Source organism: Dendropsophus ebraccatus, chromosome 5 (genome assembly GCF_027789765.1).
Source record: "Dendropsophus ebraccatus isolate aDenEbr1 chromosome 5, aDenEbr1.pat, whole genome shotgun sequence".
NCBI classification, from domain to species: Eukaryota; Metazoa; Chordata; class Amphibia; order Anura; family Hylidae; genus Dendropsophus; species Dendropsophus ebraccatus.
In genome coordinates this window covers 137,102,311-137,122,760 of record NC_091458.1, presented here as the reverse complement: position 1 = coordinate 137,122,760, position 20,450 = coordinate 137,102,311, and the positions used below count along the sequence as shown (strand labels likewise).

The 20,450-nt window shown below is 44.7% G+C and overlaps 1 protein-coding gene across 2 annotated transcripts in view; it reads left to right on the top strand.

The window, feature by feature from the left end:
* The window catches only part of LOC138793101 (bone morphogenetic protein 8A-like), a 45,723-nt gene extending 39,380 nt beyond the window's left edge, over positions 1–6,343 (top strand). For both annotated transcript variants that reach the window (XM_069971420.1, XM_069971419.1), the window contains exon 7: positions 6,105–6,343. In XM_069971420.1, coding sequence (XP_069827521.1) covers positions 6,105–6,254 — 150 coding nt within the window. In that variant the 3' untranslated portion in view covers positions 6,255–6,343. The remainder of the gene's footprint in view (positions 1–6,104) is intronic.
* The last annotated feature ends 14,107 nt before the right edge of the window (positions 6,344–20,450 follow it).

The window sequence follows — 20,450 nt, the reverse complement described above, 5'->3', positions numbered from 1 at the left end:
TTATTCAGAATCCCTTTTACCCTGTACAAATCTCCCACCTTACCAGCACCAAAGCAACCCCAGACCATCACATTACCTCCACCATGCTTAACAGATGGCGTCAGGCATTCTTCCAGCATCTTTTCATTTGTTCTGCGTCTCACAAACGTTCTTCTTTGTGATCCAAACACCTCAAACTTGGATTCATCCGTCCACAACACTTTTTTCCAGTCTTCCTCTCTCCAATGTCTGTGTGCTTTTGCCCATCTTAATCTTTTTCTTTTATTGGCCAGTCTCAGATATGGCTTTTTCTTTGCCACTCTGCCCTGAAGCCCAAAATCCCGCAGCCGCCTCTTCACTGTAGATGTTGACGCTGGTGTTTTGCGGATACTATTTAATGAAGATGCCAGTTGGGGACCTGTGTGGCGCCTGTTTCTCAAACTAGAGACTCTAATGTGCTTATCTTCTTGCTTAGTTGTGCAACGCGGCCTCCCACTTCTTTTTCTACTCTGGTTAGAGCCTGTTTGTGCTGTCCTCTGAAGGGAGTAGTACACACCGTTGTAGGAAATCTTCAATTTCTAAGCAATTTCTCGCATGGAATAGCCTTCATTTCTAAGAACAAGAATAGACTGTCGAGTTTCAGATGAAAGTTCTCTTTTTCTGGCCATTTTGAGCGTTTAATATACCCCACAAATGTGATGCTCCAGAAACACAATCTGCTCAAAGGAAGGTCAGTTTTGTAGCTTCTGTAACGAGCTAGACTTTTTCAGATGTGTGAACATAATTGCACAAGGGTTTTCTAATCATCAATTAGCCTTCTGAGCCAATGAGCAAACACATTGTACCATTAGAACACTGGAGTGATAGTTGCTGGAAATGGGCCTCTATACACCTATGTAGATATTGCACCAAAAACCAGACATTTGCAGCTAGAATAGTCATTTACCACATTAGCAATGTATAGAGTGTATTTGTTTAAAGTTAGGATTAGTTTAAAGTTAACTTCATTGAAAAGTACAGTGCTTTTCCTTCAAAAATAAGGACATTTCAATGTGACCCCAAACTTTTGAATGGTAGTGTATGTATATATATATATATATATATATATATATATATATATATACAGTATATATATATATATATATATATATATATATATATCAGAAGCGAAATTAGAGGGGGGAAGGGGGGGCTGCCGCTCCCGGGCCCACCAAGGCTGGGGGCCCACTGACAGAGGCAAATTTGCATCCAGGGCTAGTCCCTCAGTAGCTGCTTAGGGCCGCAGCTGCCATGCACACCTGCACAGAGGGGGCCTTATCCACAACGCAGGGGGAGTTGGCATCAGTCGGTTTTGCCGGTAAATTAATGTACCGGGTTGGTCCCGATTGGCCCCGCCACCGAGAAAATAAGCCACGCCCCCGGCGCTACCCGCGGGTCGGATGTTAACCCTATTGCTGCCAGAATAAAACAGAGCCTGAGGAGGGGAGAGAGGCTGCACAGCAGCAGGTGGGATCTGATAGCACTGCCACTTTGAGGTAACATAGCTTCCCAGCATCTTGTATGATAACCAGTGTGTGAGAGACTGAGAGCCTGGACTGTGTATAACCAGTGTGTGAGAGACTGAGAGCCTGGACTGTGTATAACCAGTGTGTGAGAGACTGAGAGCCTGGACTGTGTATAACCAGTGTGTGAGAGACTGAGAGCCTGGACTGTGTATAACCAGTGTGTGAGAGACTGGACTGTGTATAACCAGTGTGTGAGAGACTGGACTGTGTATAACCAGTGTGTGAGAGACTGAGAGCCTGGACTGTGTATAACCAGTGTGTGAGAGACTGAGAGCCTGGACTGTCTGTAACCAGTGTGTGAGAGACTGAGAGCCTGTACATACAGCAGCTGCTAAATAACATGCTCCAATGCTCCAACGCTGGTGGCGGAATTCCGGTCCACTTTCTGGTCCGAGCGGGGACCCGGGTCATGACGAGGCAGGACATCACTACAGTTGCTAACTGGCAGAGCGGACCTCACATGTCACACACCTGGAAGTGGGCGGGGATTAAAGCGGTGGTATGCAGCCACCAGTGCTGGAGCGGGGGAGGTAAGAGCATGATATTTCTTTTATCCTCCCCAGCACTTGCTAAAAAATGGGTTTGGCCGGACTTTAATTTTGGGTTCTGATTTTCAATGTTATGATCAAAATTTTGCTATGGGGCCCAGTCATTTCTAGATACACCCCTGGCTCTAAGCATGATCTAGAGCGGACTGTTTAATAAATCAGTTTTGATTTTCAGCCATAAAAAGGAAAATCCACCAGGCCTCTGTTCATCTATATATAGTTTCCAATAATCTGTCGTTAGGTGAATATTGGGCAGGCCACTTCCGTCTACACTAAAAAGGCTGACCTTGTGATACACGGAGCTGGACCCATTAAAATCTAATAGGCGTTCCAAGCAGAGACCCTTCTTGTATTGCATTTACTAGGTCATATAGGGTGAGATTTATCAAACATGGTGTAAAGTAGAATTGACTTAGTTGCCCCTAGGAACCAATCCGATTCCACCTTTAATTTTCCAAAGAATATGTGAGGAATGAAAGGTGGAATCTGATTGGTTGCTAGGGGCAACTGAGCCAGTTCTACTTTACACCATGTTTGATAAATCTCCCCCATAGAGTATATGGAAAAGGAGTTACCACTTGTTGGCAACACAGACAACAGGATATAGAGGCTACATGCAATGTAGTTATTGGGATAAATGGAAATTTTCCATGTATAATCAAAACCGACTTCCAGCTATTGAAGAAGTATTGATGCCTTCAGTGCAAAGAACATTTTTATTCTTTTTATTCATACTACGGTTAAAGTGGTACACTAGTACTGCAGTGGAGGAGCAGGGCTAGGTAAGTATGACTTTTTGTTTCTGCTCTAGCAGCTTATTATTACTTGTAAAATGCCAGAATACCCCTTTAACTTAGCTGCAGATCTTTTGACTCTTTCGTCTAGTGATACACAATGACAAATTATAACAGATTGTCCTGCCAGGTTATTGAGCAAATCCTCCCGATAAGGAATTCTGAGACCGATTCTAACAAAATTCTGACAAGATTCAGGTAAAAACTCTGAAAAGAGAAGACTGGCGGTGAATGGATCTTTTATATCAAACCGCAGAGCTGAGATCCATATGTCACTGATACTCCCGAGTGTTGTCTAGACTCCCGTGAAAATCTACACTAAGATAGTCATGAATAATTGATACCCAGGATCATTGATAAACAGCTTATCATTCTGTGTCAGAATCCCGCCATTCATAGCTATACTACAGCAATCGGCTCGCAGGCTTCTCTCTCACCTCTACAATAATTTCCACGTTTCATCAAATAATGGAAATTCTGGTATTAGATCGACACTAACCAGTAGTGAGTGTGCATTGCTATGAAATCCATGACATATAGTATTAGTTCAAGAACAGTGTACCACTGAACAGAACAGCAGGGCATACAGCTGCGATTCTTTTTAGCCTGTCGCTGTTGTCCCCTACCACCACCGTCCGTTGCAGAGCAGCTGCATGCAGGACATTAAGACTGTCACCTGCTGTCATCCCCAATGTTTACTTGTAAATGTACCGGAAAGGCATCAAAAGGCCTGTCGCCTGCCACCATCCCTATTGTCCCTTGTCCCCTACTGCCAGATATAGAGCTGCACCCAGTCAGCCATTATCCTGTCACCTGCCACCATACTGTACGCTGTCCCTGCTGTGCTCTACGAGTGAGTTGTGGTGAGCTCCCCCTAGTGGCTGAAAGCCGCCATACTGTATGCTATGACCCTGCTGTGCTGAACTCCCCCTGGTGGCTGGAAGCCGCTATACAGTATGTTCTGTCTCTGCTGTGCAAGTGTACTGTGGTGAGCTCGGGGGGAAAGCCGCCATACTGTATGCTATGACCCTGCTGTGCTGAACTCCCCCTGGTGGCCGAAAGCCGCCATACTGTACACTCTGTCCCTGCTGTGCTATATGAGTGTGCTGTGGTAAACTCCCCCTGGTGGCCAGAAGCCGCCATACCATACGCTTTGTCCCTGCTGTGCTGTACGAGTGTGCTGTGGTGAGCTCCCCCTGGTGGCCGAAAGCCACAATACCGTACGCTTTGTCCCTGCTGTGCTGTACGAGTGTGCTGTGGTGAGCTCCCCCTGGTGGCCGAAAGCCGCCATATTGTACGCTCTATGCTGTGCATGTGACATGTGAATTTTTCTTCTTGAAAAAATAAGACATGAAAATAAGACCTAGGGAATCTTTGAAAGCCAAAATGAATATAAGACACTGTCTTATTTTCGGGGAAACATAGTACCAACCCTTCTTCACAAAAATGCTTTATTGAGGTTTTTTGAGAATTTTAGGATAGGCTACCAGTGTCGGATATGTAGGGGTCCCAATCGCTGCTGTCTGAGGTGGCTCCAGTATGCCCTGTGACTTCTTTATCGTTTTACCTGGTGCAGTTTTGCCTGTTTTGTAGTTACCATGCCTTTTATTGAAGCTCTGTCCCACTCATTTCCATAAAATTAAGATGTATTAAGCTGTAACATGTAAACAAAGTCCTCACATAACATCAGATAATATGAAGGATTCGTTTACACTTACTGTTGCAAAATGTGGCATCTAGGGACACCACCAGGTGTGGCTTTAATGGTGTATTCTGGTTAGGTAAAATACATGTTGAATCATCCCCCTTTCTGGAGACTAACAATTCCTTCCATAATTGTTATTATCTTTTCAGTCTCCTTCCCCTCAGTTCTAAACCTGCTGCTTTCTGCAGAAGACACAGAGAACTGTGTGTGAGCTGTTCTCTCCATCTGCCCCTCCTTCCCTCTCCCTTTCATAGACTACTCAAGTAAACAGCCTCCCTGGCTGGCTGTATCTGCACTCTGTAAGGCTGGGAGGGTTAAATGGGTAATCCAGCAAAAAAAAAAAAAAAATCTTTCCAATCAACCGGTGCCAGAGATAGCCATTCCCAGGATTAGTTAGGGTCCCATAAGTGAGAAGCCTGCTTGCCTTATAAATAAATAAAATGATTGGTAACACATTGGTGTATGAGTTTCTCATACACCCCAGCACCTGTGCGGGTCCGGCTTTCATAGTGTATTCCATCTGTCTTTCTCTTTCATATGTGCTTTGCTATCTTGTGCATTATATATGTAGAATAGCCTACAGAATCAAATGATTTGACAACTCTTTGAAGCATAAAACATAAGGATAGTTGTCATCCCCGTAAACGTCTCGGGTTTGTACAGAAATAGCCAGACATGGGTTACAGCTGACCATAGGAGGCGGCCCAATCCCCTTTCACCATTGCAATATTATTACTGCTACTGTGGTCATGGGTTGACTAATCCCCTTGGTCAGAAGAACTTCCTATTCAGTTTAAGATCAGAAAGTGTGTTGTTTTCCCTGCCCGCATACAAATACAAGGTTACATTCAGGATGTGCCTCATTTAAAGGGGGTGGTGTTAGCATTTAGTCAAATAAGACGTGAATAAGAAGTGAGTAAAACAGTGCGGGCAGTGTGCGAGGGTTTATTTTATATGGAGAGAGAGAACTGATGAAAATGGCCAAATCTGTATCTTAGAAGACTTTTTAGTTTATTCCATGAAAGGCCGATCTCACTTCGTCAGAGGGACAAGAGAATTTGAGGCTAATAAAGTCACTACAGACCGGCGGGTGCCTGTCATGAAGCCCTCTACCGGGCACGGCATCGAGGCAAGCTTTGAAATAAGCAGGAATAGGAAATCCAATGTAAACTCACAAACATTCTGCCAAGGAAAACAGTCAAGAATCCACGGAACCTAATCTAACTACTGAATCGTACCATTCTCACTGAGAAGAATGGCTCCTTTATGGACGGTATAAGACCCTCTGGGGGTGTGTTGTCTTCTAGATCGCCATGTTGTTTATACTTTTAGGGTACGTTCACACTTACCGTATCCGCAGCTGATTTTCTGCTGCTTATCCGCAGCAGATTTAATTTAAATAACTGAACACAGCATCAAATCTGCACCATCAAATCTGCTGCGGATCCTGTAGGTGTGAACGCACCCTTATAGTATAGTACGATATTTATCAGTTCTGGGTTATATTTTTCAGGTTCACCTCATGAAGCCAGAAAGTGTTCCCAAAGCGTGCTGCGCTCCTACCAAACTCTCGGCAACATCAGTCCTTTACTACGACAACAATAACAACGTAATACTCAAAAAGCACCGCAATATGGTGGTAAAGTCTTGTGGATGCCACTGAGCCAGACGGAAGGATACGGAGCCAGACTGAGGCAAAGATTTTCTGTATTTATGTTACCTGATAAAATATCACATTAAATTAATCATTAAAGAGAATAAAAAACATAAAAAAACAATCATAATGCTCGATTCACATCATGTTCATGAGATCCGCTCTGCGGTATGTCTTGTTAGATGAAATGAGGAAGGGATGGCAGCACATTAAGGAGATATTAGGGAAAGTTTCCTCTCTCTCTTGTGCTGCAATACAATGGCTCCTTCTGTTCTAGAAAGACGTAACAGAGATAACAGATCTTTTTTTTTCTAAGGCGTTTTTCTATCCTCCCGTTTTTTTTTTGCAAACTGAGGTGATTCTCTCACATAGAGTTCAATGTAATTTTTCCTGTGCGACTCAAAAAGGCAAAAAAAAAAAAAAAAAAAAGACCGTTGACACCTTAAAGTGTCACTGTTGTTTTATAAATGTTTGACATCTCATAGAGACATGTCAAAAGTTTTGATCGGTCTAGGTCTGAGTGTTTCGACCCATACCAATCAGGAGATAGAGCCGGGAGAAGACCGCGCTAAGTGCAGTCTTCTCCCGCTTTTGTGTCACATGATCAGTCAGACGTATCAGTCAGGCTCCATAGAGCTCCATTATAAGTCCGACTGATCACATGACACAGAGCTGGGAGAGGACCGTGCTTAGCTCGGTCTTCTCCCAGCTTTATCTCCCGATCGGTATGGGTCTGAACACTCTGACCCGGACCGATCAAAACTTTTGACATGTCTCTATGGCATAAGGCAAAAAGTTTTTATGTCTCTATGACATGGCAAAAGTTTTCCGAAACGACAATGACACTTTAAATCAAAAATGCCCGAAAAAACTCAAAATCCTTGTCTGTTTTTCTGGTTGCCAGAAAAACGCCACAGACTGTGTATGAAGCCGCACTCGTGGGAGTGAAAATGCCATGAACAAGAAAAGCATTCTTTGTATGCCACTTTTTATTTCCCCATTGACTCCCAGTTAACATTTGGCTGCAGTGTTTAAAAAAAAAAAAAAAACAACAGCAAGCTTCCTCAATGGTATTTTTTAAGGCATTTTGTTTTTTTAAATAGAAAAACGCCATGAACACTACCCTGCAGATTTTGGTGTTAAAATATGCACCTTCCGGGTGTGAGGTCAGGAACATAGGCGAAGGTTTTCATTTTTCTTTTTACATCAAGTTGATGAGATTTTTTTTTTTTTTTTAATCTCGTCTACTTTGCCGATACTATAAATGTGGGCCGAGGATTCTTCACACAGAAATGTGGTTCTGAAAAAATACCGGGCACCAAAGAAGAATACACTGACATTAGTCAGAGACCCAATGAATCAATCTGGTGGCTAGCTGATATTGTGAATAATACATAAAGGGATCACACATCAATATATCTAGAATATTATTATAGCAACTAAAGAGAAGACACCCAAGGCTGAAATGATGCAATGGAGAGCTACGACAGAGCGAAACCATCAGCATACTGGCTAAATAGCATGGGTGGGTGTTCAAAAAGAATCAGTCATATAGCTGACACTGTAAATTGTGCATCGCGGACAGTGGCTAGGCGAGCTAGGAATGACCCAATAAGTCTGCTGGTGGATGCATCCATAGAGCAAACACAACAATCCAGATCCAGCAGGGGGGAAATTAATTACAAGTACAGACTTACCTCTCCATGCCAGCAATGAGTGGCGGGAATGGCCTCGGGACCCACACTGGCCTTCAGGATCCTCAGCGCCGATATGTCATGACCGGCTGATGGACTTGCTGCTCAGCCAGTCAGTGAGTGGGGCAGGTTGCCACTCCAGTCACTGATTGGCTGATGGGGCATCTATCAGCAGGGACGGGCCACCACCACCCACCCCTTAGTCATGACGTCATCACAACTCGGGGGGCTAGGGGCTAGTACAACTGCTTACCGTGGGCACAACAAGGGAGGTAAGTCCATACTTGTAAATCAATTTTCCCCCTGCCGGATTATATTAATTGCCGGACTTCTCCTTTAAGTCTAGGGTATTAGGAGGCCAGGATAGTATCTGGAAGTCTTGGTCATGTTCTTCCAATCAACATTAGATATTTGTAGCCAAGTGACATGTCACATTGTCTTGCAGGAAGATCCCATCATGTGGTGATGCACCATCGGCGGCCGATGATTTTAGGTCAGGCCTAAACAAACGATCAGCCGATAATGATCGCTTCATCGGCTGATCGTTGTCTCTATTACACGGAGTGATTATCACTCTGTGTAATAGGGCCCTAGGGCTATCTTCACACTACGTCAAAAAAAGAGAAAAGGTGGCCCAATGTGATTGACTAAAGCTTTTTTCCAGTAATTGAAGTTATATAACTTTGTAATCTGCTTCAATCACCTATCTGCCCCCCTTCCCCCTTCCCCCCACCAGGAAGTGAAGTAAACTCATTCTTACCTAATGACTGTTGACCCCAGGCTGCTCTGTGGCAGCCATTTTGTGACAATGACATCATCTGCATAGGCACAGCTTCCTGGTTTGGGGTTTCCAATGATGCACTTTGTCCCCTGTGATGTCTAACTGACTCTGTAGAACTGTTAGATGGCTTACAGCTTGTTCAGCCAATCAGAGCTCAGCAACCTAAGTCATCTGACAAAGTGAGTCTGGCCTAACAAGGTTTAGACCAGCCTCCCTCTTGATGATGTCATTGTAACAAAATGGCTGCCACGGAAAAGACTGAGGTCAACAGTCATTAGATAAAAATGAGTTTACTTCACTTCCTGGTGGGGATTTGAGGGGGAAAAAGATAGGGAAGAGGGGCAGATAGGTGATTGAAGCTTATTACAGTTATATAACTTTGTAATAGGTTTCAATTACTGGGAAAAAGATTTTCGCTGGAGTATCCCTTTAACCCCTTAGTGACCGCCATGCTGCCTTTTCACGGCGGCCACTAATGGGCTTTATTCCGATGCGTACGCCTTTTAACGGCGGGCGCATCGGAATAAATTACCGCCCGGCGGCGGCTGCAGGACGGGGGATCAGCGGTCAGTGTGACCGCTGACACCCTCCTGTAACTGCCCGGAGCGGAGAATTCTCCGCTCCGGGCAGTTTAACCCGTTAAATGCCGCTGTCAAACCATGACAGCGGCATCTAACGGGTCCCGGTGGATCCCGGACGGCGCCGTGGTTCACTTACATGATCGCGATGTCCCGCGGCGCCGTCCGGGGTCCCGATGTCTCCATGGTGATTCCGGGGTCCTAATGAAGGTCCCCGGGGTCACCATGGAGATGCCTGATGCTGACAGGGGTGGCCGCGGCTATTGCCTGTCAGCATGAGGCATGATACAATACATTGCAGTACATCAGGTACTGCAATGTATTGTATCAGTGATCAAAGTATTTTACACTAGTGTACAGTAATGTACACTAGTGTAAAAGTAAAAAAAAGTGAAAAAAAGTGTGCACCAAACACAACACAGCCCCCCCCCAGCCCCCCCAATAATAAAGATGCATTACATTCCCCATACACTATAAAACATTACATAAAAGTGATCAAAAACACAAATCCTATACATATTTGGTATCGTTACGTCCGTAACAACCCAATCTATAAAACTATATCAATAATTATATTGCACGACACACGCTGTAAAAAAAAAATAAAAAAAACAGTACTAGAATAGCTGTATTTTATCAATCCACTTTAGAAAATACGTCATAAAAGAGATCAAAAAGTCATATACATATAAAACTTGGTATCAATAGAAACTACAGATCTTCCCGCAAAAAATAAGCCCAAAACCAGCTCTGTCGCGCAAAAGATGAGAACGCTATGGATCTTGCAATGCAGGGACAGTTTTTGTGGGTTTTGGCTAGGAAGATAGTTTCTATTGCGCCAAAGCGGTAATAGTTAAAAAAAAACTATACAAATGTGGTATCGCCGTAACCGTAGCGACCCAGAGAATACATGTGTTATGTTATTAGTGACCGCCGATACGGATTTTTACGGCGATCACTAATGGGCTCTATTCTTCTGCCATCAGCTCTTTATGGCGATGGTGCAGAATAGTGCAGCGGCGCCGGTAATGCCCGCAGCCTCCTCCTCTCAGCTATTGGAGGTCGCTGAGGGGTTGGGGGAGAGTGTGGGGTCAGTCCCGGCCAGTCCCCTCACCGGTGATCGCCGTTATTATCAGTATAAAGGCGGCTACCGGTAACGGGCATTGCCAGCGCAGCTGAACGCTTTCATCTCTTCTCACCGTGAATCCACAGTGAGAGGAGATGAAAACATGTCCCCCCATCCCCAGAATTAACCCTAGTGACCTGGCCACTGACCCTCCCCTCCCTGGGCGGCCATCTGATACAAGATGGCCGCCGTCATCACTGTGAACAGACTCTGTTCACAGTGATGGATTCCTAGAAATGATCAAAGCTTCATTCTTTCCACCACAGGAGGTGGCGGAGAGCATGGGGCAATGATCGGTGACCACCCGGTGTGGTCCTAGTACAAGTGATCAGCGGTATATACTATATACCACTGATCGCTTGTTCCAAATGGTGCCGACACTTTTTTACGCCTGTCACCAAAGTCAAGTGCCCTGGATTACCCGTAACCACCCTGGATTACTTGTAACCACCCCAGATTACCTGTAACCACCCCAGATTACCCGTCACCACCCCAGATTACCCGTCACCACCCTAGATTACCCGTAACCACCCCAGATTACCCGTAACCACCCCAGATTGCCCGTAACCACCCCAGATTGCCCGTAACCACCCCAGATTGCCCGTAACCACCCTAAATTGCCTGTAACCTCCCCAGATTGTCCGTATCCACCCCAGATTGCCCGTATCCACCCCAGACAGCCCATAACCATCCCAGACAGCCCATAACCATCCCAGACAGCCCATAACCATCCCAGACAGCCCATAACCATCCCAGACAGCCCATAACCACCCCAGATTGCCTGTCACCACCCCAGAATGCCCGTAATCTCCACAGATTGCCCGTAATCTCCCCAGATTGCCCGTATCCCCCCCCCCATAGCCCATAACCATTCCAGACAGCCCGTAACCACCCCAGATTGCCACAGACTGCCTGTAACTACCCCAAATTGCCTGTAACCACCACAGATTGCTCGCAACCACCCCAGATTTCCCGTCACCACCCCAGATTTTCTGTCACCACCCCAGATTGCCAGTTGCATCCCCAGATAGTCAGTGAACACCACCAGATTGCCCGTCACCTCCCCAGATAGCCAGTAACCACCCCTAGATAGCCAGTAAACACCCCAAGATTGCCCATAACCACCCCATACAGCCAGTAACCACCCCAGATTGCCCGTAACCACCCCAGATTGCCTGTGACCACCCCAGATTGCCTGTGACCACCCCAGATTGACCGTAACCACCCCAAATTGACCGTAACCACATATTGCCTGTAACTAAAATGACACTCCTTCTCTTCTGAGCCCTGCTGAGCCCTGCTGTGTGCCCATACAGTGGTTTATGCCCACATATGGGGTACCATTGTACTCAGGAGAACCTCCGTTACAAGTTTTAGGGTGCTTTTTCTCCCTTGTTCCTAGTGAAATTGAGAAATTTCAAACTAAACAAACATGTTATTGAAAAAATTAAATTTTTTTCATTTTTACGGTCTAGTTTTGAATACTTTCCTCCAATACCTGTGGGGTCAAAATGGTCACCACACCCCAAGATAAATTCCTTGAGGGGTGTACTTTCCAAAATGGGGTGATTTTGGGGGGGAGGGTTCTATTCTGTAGACATTACAGGGGCACTGCAAACGCACCTGGCGCTCAGAAACTTCTTCAGGAAAATCATGCACTGAAAATGCTTGGCGCTCCCTCCCTACTGAGCCCTGCTGTGTGCCCACACAGTGGTTTATGCCCACATATGGGGTACTGTTCTACTCAGGAGTACCTGCCTTACATATATTGGGGTGAGTTTTCTCCCCTGTTTCTCGTGAAATTGAGAAATTTCAAACTAAACAAACATGTTATTGGAAAAATTCTATTTTTTCATTTTTACTGTCTTCTTTTGAATACTTTCCTCTAATACCTGTGGGGTCAAAATGGTCACCACACCCCAAGATGTATTCTTTGATGGGTGTACTTTCCAAAATGGGGTGACTTTTGGGGGGGTTCTATTCTGCTGACACTACAGGGGCTCTGCAAACGCACCTGGCGCTCAGAAATTTCTTCAGCAAAATCTGAACTGGAAATGCTAATAGGTGCTCCCTTCCTTCTGAGGCCTGCTGTGTGCCCATACAGTGGTTTACGCCCACATATGGGGTACCGTTCTACTCAGGAGAACCTGCATTACAAAATTTGGGGTGCATTTTCTCTCATGTTTATTATGAAAATGAGATACTTTAATCTTAACAAATATAGTATTGGAAAATTTCTATTTTCCATTTTTTTCCGGCCTAATTGTGAATACTTTCCTCCAGCCCCTGTAGGGTTAAAATGCTCATTATACCCCTAGATTAATTCTTTAAGGTGTCTAGTTTCCAAAATGGGGTCACTTATGGGGGTTTCCAGTATACAAGCCTCCTAAATCAACTTAAAAAAAAGAACTGGTCCCTAAAGAAATCAGTTTTGGAAATTTCATGAAAATTTGATAATTTGCTGATACATTTCTAAGCCCCGTAACACCCTAAAAAAGTGAAATATGTTTACGAAATGAAGCCAGAATAAAGAGGACATATTGATAATGTGACTTACTAACTAATTTTTGTCATGTGCCTTTTTTTTTTAGAAGCAAAGAATTTCAAAGTTCGTAAAGTGCAAAATTTTCACATTTTTCATTATATTTTGATGTTTTTCACAAAAAACACACAAGACAGTGACCAAATTTTGCCACTAACATAAAGTACCATATGTTACGAAAAAACAATCTCAGAATCGCTAGCATACGTTAAAGCATCACTGAGCTATAAGCGCATAAAGTGAGACAGGTCAGATTTTGAAAAATGAGCCTGGTCATTAAGGCCCAAACAGGCTTGGTCCCTAAGGGGTTAAATGCAAAGCATTGAAGTCAGTGGGATGATGGACGTCCAATGCACCCAGTGTGTAAAATGACGGATGTTGTCTGAGCGGACACCAAAAAAATAATCATGTCAATTATTTTCGGACGCCTATTGTAAACAGCAGACGTTGCTTTTAGTTGGTCACACAGTTTTTCTTTTTTCACCGTCCCTTCATCATTTTTACTATTAAGTTCAATGGACTTTTCAATTAAAGACCCACCTAAAGGCCAATCAGTCCACCGAAACTAGATTAATGTACCAACAGCCGTCATTGTACTGATGGGCAGCCAAACAGCCAAATGACGGATGTAATTTTAAACGGAGAGGAAAAAAGTTGTGTGAACATAGCCTATGGCGGCATCCAACTTTTGCTGCCACCGGTAATCAAATCCTGATCGTTCTGACTTGAGCATGCTCCAGTTACACTCATCTCTCATGTTGCGCTCATACTCGAGTGTGCTCTAGATTTGCTCACCTCTAATAAGAACACACCTTCATACAGTTTGATCAAATCCCTGACCCCTTTCAGGGAAAAAATGGAGTTAATTATATTATTTCCCACGGCGACATACCTCCTGGCAGGCACCACAGCAGGAGCAGGAGGGCCCATGATAGTGCCCCAGCGTCTTGTCACCTCCCAGCAGGCACCACAGCAGCAAACAGGCGGACAGCAAGCAGGAGGACCAAGATGGCGGGGGGAGCAGGGAGGCAATACAGTAAGCATCTTCTATGTTGCAGGGGAAATGAGTGGAAGGGGAGCAGAGAGGCAGCGGACGGGAAGCACACCTCCCGGCAGGCATATGGCAGCGGGGCGGACGGGTGCAGAGCAGCACACCTCCCGGCAGGCATATGGCAGCGGGGCAGACGGGTGCAGAGCGGCACACCTCCCGGCAGGCATATGGCGGCGGAGCGGACGGGAAACAGAGCGGCACACCTCCCGGCAGGCATATGGCGGCAGAGCGGACGGGAAGGAGAACGACACACCTCCCGGCAGGCATATGGTAGCGGGGCGGACGGGAGCAGAGCGGCACACCTCCCGGCAGGCATATGGCAGCAGGAGGCATGTTGCAGGGCAAATGAGCGGACAGGCTGGGGGAGCAGAGTTGCAATACACTAAGCAAATTCTATGTCACAGGGGAAATGATAGAATTCATTCCATCATTTCCCTGAAAGGGGTCAGTGACTTTCTTCAGGGAAATGATGGAACAGCTTGATAGTTTCGTCAAATCCCTGATTCTATCATTTCACTGCAACATATACATTTCTTGTTGCTATATCATGGCACTTATATCTTCTCTATGGTAGTATCACCATACAAGCACCACAGTCTCTACAGGAATTGTTAGGCATGGCAAGAACTAAGCGCCTCACTGTTTGTGTGAAAGAACATTCACTATGTAGGGATTTTCTCTGCCTCGAGTCATCAGGTCATTGCTCCTCAGACATCAGCCCATTTTCACATCCTGAAGACGTGAGCCAGTGTTCCTGTCAGTTTGTGATCTGAGTCCATAAAGGTTTGCAGTTTAAGTGGGCTAGAATAACAAGCCCGATCCTTAAAGCTCTGCCAAGTGAAAAATCAAACGCCTTGTTTTTTTTTTTACCTGTTTCTGTATGCTTTCATTGAGAAGCGCTCGGTTCAGCAGGTCACCCTGTTCAGTCCCTGAGAACAACCATTCATACAGGCCCTTAGTAAACACAACATGAAGCATGAGGTGAAATCAACACAGAACACAGCTTGTTGGGAAAATAGTAACAAAAAGATACAAAGCGGCATGAATACACGCATAGGCTATGTTCACACTACGTAAGTTCCGCAGAAATCACGTAGTGCTGCAGGCTGATGGAATCCCGGCCGGAGTGTATACACATGGTATACACTCCGGCCGGGATCCCTAGTGGCGTCGCGAGAAACTGACATGTCAGTTTTCTGCGGCCACTATTCACTGAATAGCGGCCGCATAAAACCTTGTCAGTTCACACAATGGAGCGTGCAGCTCCGGACGTATGCTTCATAGTGTGCAGTGGGCAGTTCTGATGCGAGCATGCTCGGATGCACCCGCATCAGAACTCAGCAGTGCTAAACATCATCCGGCCGGTACTGCAGTAACGGCCGTTCCGTGACCCGGCCGGTCTCTTAATTTGTGTGACCATAGCCTTAGGGTGCATTCACACATGCAGAATCCGCAGCAGATTTGATGCTGTGTTCAGTTATATAGATAAAATCCACTGCGATACAGTATGTGTGAAGCTACCCTAAGGCCATGTTTACATGCTGTACAAACAACGGCCGTTCTGTCGCCACTGGACGTTGTTTAGCGCTACGTATGGCCAGAATTAAAGTGTAAGTATCATTTGTAAAAACTTCTGACATGTCATAGTGACACAGTGCTCTCTGCTGCCACCTCTGTCCATGTCAGGAACTGTCCAGAGCAGTAGCAAATCACCATAGAAAACCTTTCTTGCTTTGGACAGTTCCTGACATGGACAGAGGTGGCGGCAGAGAGCATTGTGTAAGACTGGAGAGAATACACCACTTCCTGCAGGACATACAGCAGCTGATAAGTACTGGAATACTTAAGAGAGTTCCTCTTCAAACAGACAAATACAGTCTGCTTCTGCTTTTAATTGTATGGGAAGAGCTCCTGTAAAAATCATCATGCTATGTCTGAACATTATTGTCCTTTTAGAGGGTTAACAAGACGATCCATGTTTAACCCTTTGAGGACCAGGCCCAAAATGACCCAGTGGACCGCGCAAATTTTGATCTTAGTGTTTTCGTTTTTCCCTCCTCCCCTTCTAAGAGCTCTAGCACTTTCAGTTTTCTATCTACAAGCCATGTAAGGGCTTATTTGTTACAGGAATAGTTGTACTGTGTAATGGCGTCATTCATTTTTCCATAACATGTATGAGGGAATCCCAAATATATTATTTATGGAGATATAAATAGGTGAAATCGTAAAAAAGAATGCAATATGGAAACGTTTGGGGGGTTCCTGTGTCTACGTAATGCACTATATGGTAACAGCGACATGACACTATTATTCTATAGGTCAGCCCGAACACAACCATATGCAGGTTACACAGATTCTCTAATGTTATATATGTATTTTTTTTATGAAATCCTTTTTTTTGGCAATTAAATATTAATAAAATGGGCCTATTGTGACACTTAGAACGGTTTTATTTTTTCACCTACGGGGCTGTATGGGGTGTCATTTTTTCCGCCATGATCTCTAGTTTTTATTAATACCATATTTGTGAAGATCGGACGTTTTGATTACTTTTTATTGATTTTTTTAAATATATAATGTAACATAAAATCAGTAATCGGCGCACTTTTTCCCCTCTTTTCGTGTACGCCGTTCACCGATCACAATGACGCTTGTTATATTTTAATAGATCGGACAATTACGCATGCTACGGTATATTATATGTTTATTTATTTATTTTTATATGTTTTATTTATATAATAGGAAAGGGGGGTGATTTCAACTTTTATTGGGGGAGGGGTTTTGGGGTAGTGTAATAGTGTTTTTAACTTTTTTTTTTATTTTTTTTTTACACATTTGAAGTCCCTTTGGGGGACTTTTACATACACTTCTTGGATTTTTACACTGACCATTGCTATGCCGATCGCGGCGTTTAAGGGGTTAATGACACGCGGCAGCGCGATCGCTGCAGCGTGTCATTACCGGTGAGGTCCCGGCTGCTCACTGCAGCCGGCCCCCACCTCCTATGAAGCGCGCTCCACTCCGGAGCGTGCTTCATAGCGGGAGAAACACCCAGGACGTAGAGTTACGTCATGGGTCGTTTGGGTACAGACTTCCATGACATAACCCTACGTCCAGGGTCGTCTAGGGGTTAAAGGTCCATGTTTCTATCCTGAGATAGGACAGCCTGAACCTACTGACAGAGTCTCTTTAAAGGGGTTATACACCGCTACAAAAACATGGTTACTTTCCCCCCTCTCTTATCTCCAGTTCAGGTGCGGTTTGCAATTAAGCTCCATTTACTTCAATGGAACAGAGTTCCAAACCCCTCCCAAACTGGAGACAACAGTAGGGGGAAAGTTTTGTAGTGCTGGATAACCTCTTTAAAGAGACTCTGTTAGTAGGTTTAGGCTGTCCTATCTCAGGATAGAATAAAGTAGTGACAGAAAAGCTGAACAGAATGATGTATCACTTACATTTCTCTGTGCAGCTGATCCAGAGATCTTCTGAATAATATGGACAATAAGTAGCCTCTCTATTATGTGTGTGTGAGCTCAGTAGTCCTGGATATTCATGAGAAGCAGAAAACTCCGTCCACCAGCTGCTGATTGGCAGTTATCTATCTATGCTAGATAGATAGACTGAAAAGAGAAAAACATTTCCTGCAGGGTATACAGCAGATGATAAGTACTGGAAGGCTTAAGATTTTTAAATTTGAGTAAATTACAAATCTATATAACTTTCTAAAACCAGTTGATTTGAAAGAAAAGGATTTTCAATGGACAACCCCTTTAAGCAAAGATATGCTGAAACCAGTACTATAAGGGTATGTTCACACAGAGTAAATCAGGCGGAACGTTCCGCCGTCTCAGTGGTCCATAGCCTGTCTATGGGAGAGCGCGTGCTCCTCTGCTGCCGCTGCTCTGCGCTAGGAAGAAGTGACATGTCACGTCTTCGAGCGGAGGGCAGCGGCAGCAGAGGAGCGTGCACTCTTCCATAGACAGGTGGGATTCCGCCTGATTTACTCAGTGTGAACATACCCTTAGTGATAACACCATATTAGTAAGTTATATTTCACTGGGTGTTTATTTAAAAACGATTTTCTGACACTGGAATACCCCTTTAACTAAGGGAATTACTGAATTCAGGAGACTTCTGATATGGCACCCTCCTGACACCGTAGTCCTACAGGAGAATGAGCTTTTTCCTAGATGAGGAGCCTGGCAGGGTGTCTGCTGCTGTTTAGACTTTGCTCTTGGCGCATGGTCAGCAATTCATTAGTGTGCTCATTGGTTAGCTTAGGAGCGCTTCTATTGGAGCCAGCAAGTAGTAAATATTCATATTTATTTATATAGCGCCAACATATTCCGCAGCACTTTACAATTATGGCATTAATATCATTGCTGTGCACATAGGAACTGGGAAAACTGAGGCACCATTTTCTGGCTTCAAATGAAATACATTTGTTGAATTGATCCAGACCACAGATACTGCCATTACACCGTGTTTCTCTCTCAACTCTCCAGCTAAAAGGGAGAAAAAAAATTCTGGTGTCAGAAAGTTATAAATATTTACAAATCTGAAGTCTTCCAGTACTTATCAGCTGCTGTATGTCTAGCAGGAAGTGTTTTTTTTTTTTTGTCTGACACAGTGCTCTCTGCTGCCACCTCTGTTCGTGACAGGAACTGTCCAGAGCAGTAGAGGTTTCTATGGGGATATGCTATTGTTCTGTACAGTTCCTGTCACAGACAGAGGTGGCAGCAGGGAGCACTGTGTCATAATAAAGACAACATACCACTTCCTGCAGGATATACAGCAGCTGATAGACTGGAGATTTTTTAAAAGGTATATTTAAAAGCCAAAAAATAAGATGTAGCTCACTACCACCTAACTGGGCTGTGACCACCCCTGATCACCAATGCAAATTGCGTTCCAAAAACCAGAATAAACCAAAAAATGTTCCATATAAACCAGAACATTCCTAGTCCTCAAAGCTTAATTTGTATTCTGTTTGTAAAAGTGGAGATAAATATCTTTGTGTTTCTAAAATATCAAATTCCTTTGTTAACATATGTATATAAAACCTTTATAGCAAAATCTAAAAAAATATATAAAAATCACTTAAAGGGGAACTCCAGGTAGAGGTTAAAAAAAAATAAACACGCTGCAGAAGCATAAAGTATTACTTGCCTATCTATCCCAGTTTTGAAACTACCAAAAATCCATTTGTTTTGGGTTTTTTTTGTTCTGTATTGTGTTTTTGGACTTCCTGGTTGAGCAGTTGTACACAGTACTACAGGTTCCAGAGTGCATTGCGTTCTCTCTGTTTATCACAGTCCTCCACCCTGCCCATTCTCCAACCAAAGCTGTTGCACAACATCTAGGCTGGGTTCACACATTGCCGTTTCATTTAGGGATGATCCGAACCTGCCGAGGTTCGGGATCGTACGAACCCGAACTCTCGGCAATGATTCCCGCTGTCTTCCACCTCCGTGGAGAGGGTGGATACAGCGGGAGGACCACCTGGAAAACTGGGATACAGCCATAGCCATAGGCTGTATCCCAGTTTTCCTGGACGTCCTACGGCAGCACAAACTACAGTATGGGATATAGTTCTTCCCCTAGGTAGTGGCAGAAGAGACAATGATTAGCAATTAAACTTAATTAAAAACACCCTATAAAGCTACCAATCAAGGAGACACACACTGAGTTTTTTTCCTTCTGGCAAAAGAAGAGACAGTGTTTCACACACAGGCTGTGTGATTATCTTTAGAGATCTTTTGTTCCTGATTTTTTTTTTTTTTTTTTTTTCCCTTCCCCCCTACAGAAAGTGATTTCTGTATGCTTTACAGCTTTTTGTTGTCTTATTATAAATGGATGATAACCCGTGAGTGATCTCGGTATTTCATCCTAAGCCACCCTAAGATTCAGAGAGTGATCTCTGCGTCATCTGGGGAGGACAAGGCAGACAGGTAATTCTATCTTTTTATTTTTTACAGCCCCCAGAATCCTTTACTAACTTTTATATGGGGGCGGAGTCTGCGCTGCACACTCTTGGGCCGAGCTTCTTCCGTGTCCTTGCGGAGGGGGGTGGGCGGCTTCCTATTCTGGAGCGGCTTGCCCTCTTCCGTGGGGCGGCGGGAGGGGCGGGCTCGCTTGGACACGCCGGTGACGCGCGGGGCGGTGACGCACTGACGCACTGACGCGGCACGGATAGCGGCAGGACGCGCGCTGATGACGTAGGGACGTAGTTACGTGCTGACGTCACAGCGGGGCGCGCGCCGCGTCCGGAAGGACTTATCAGTCAGCCATGGAGCTCTCTCAGTCCAGACCTGGCCGGGCAGCAGAGCTCTCAATACTTTGCAGTGAGTATACTTAGCACTGTGGTGCGAGGCCGCATTCCAGCTTCTCTGTAGTGTCTTACACTATGTTTATTATTGCAGATGTCCAGTTC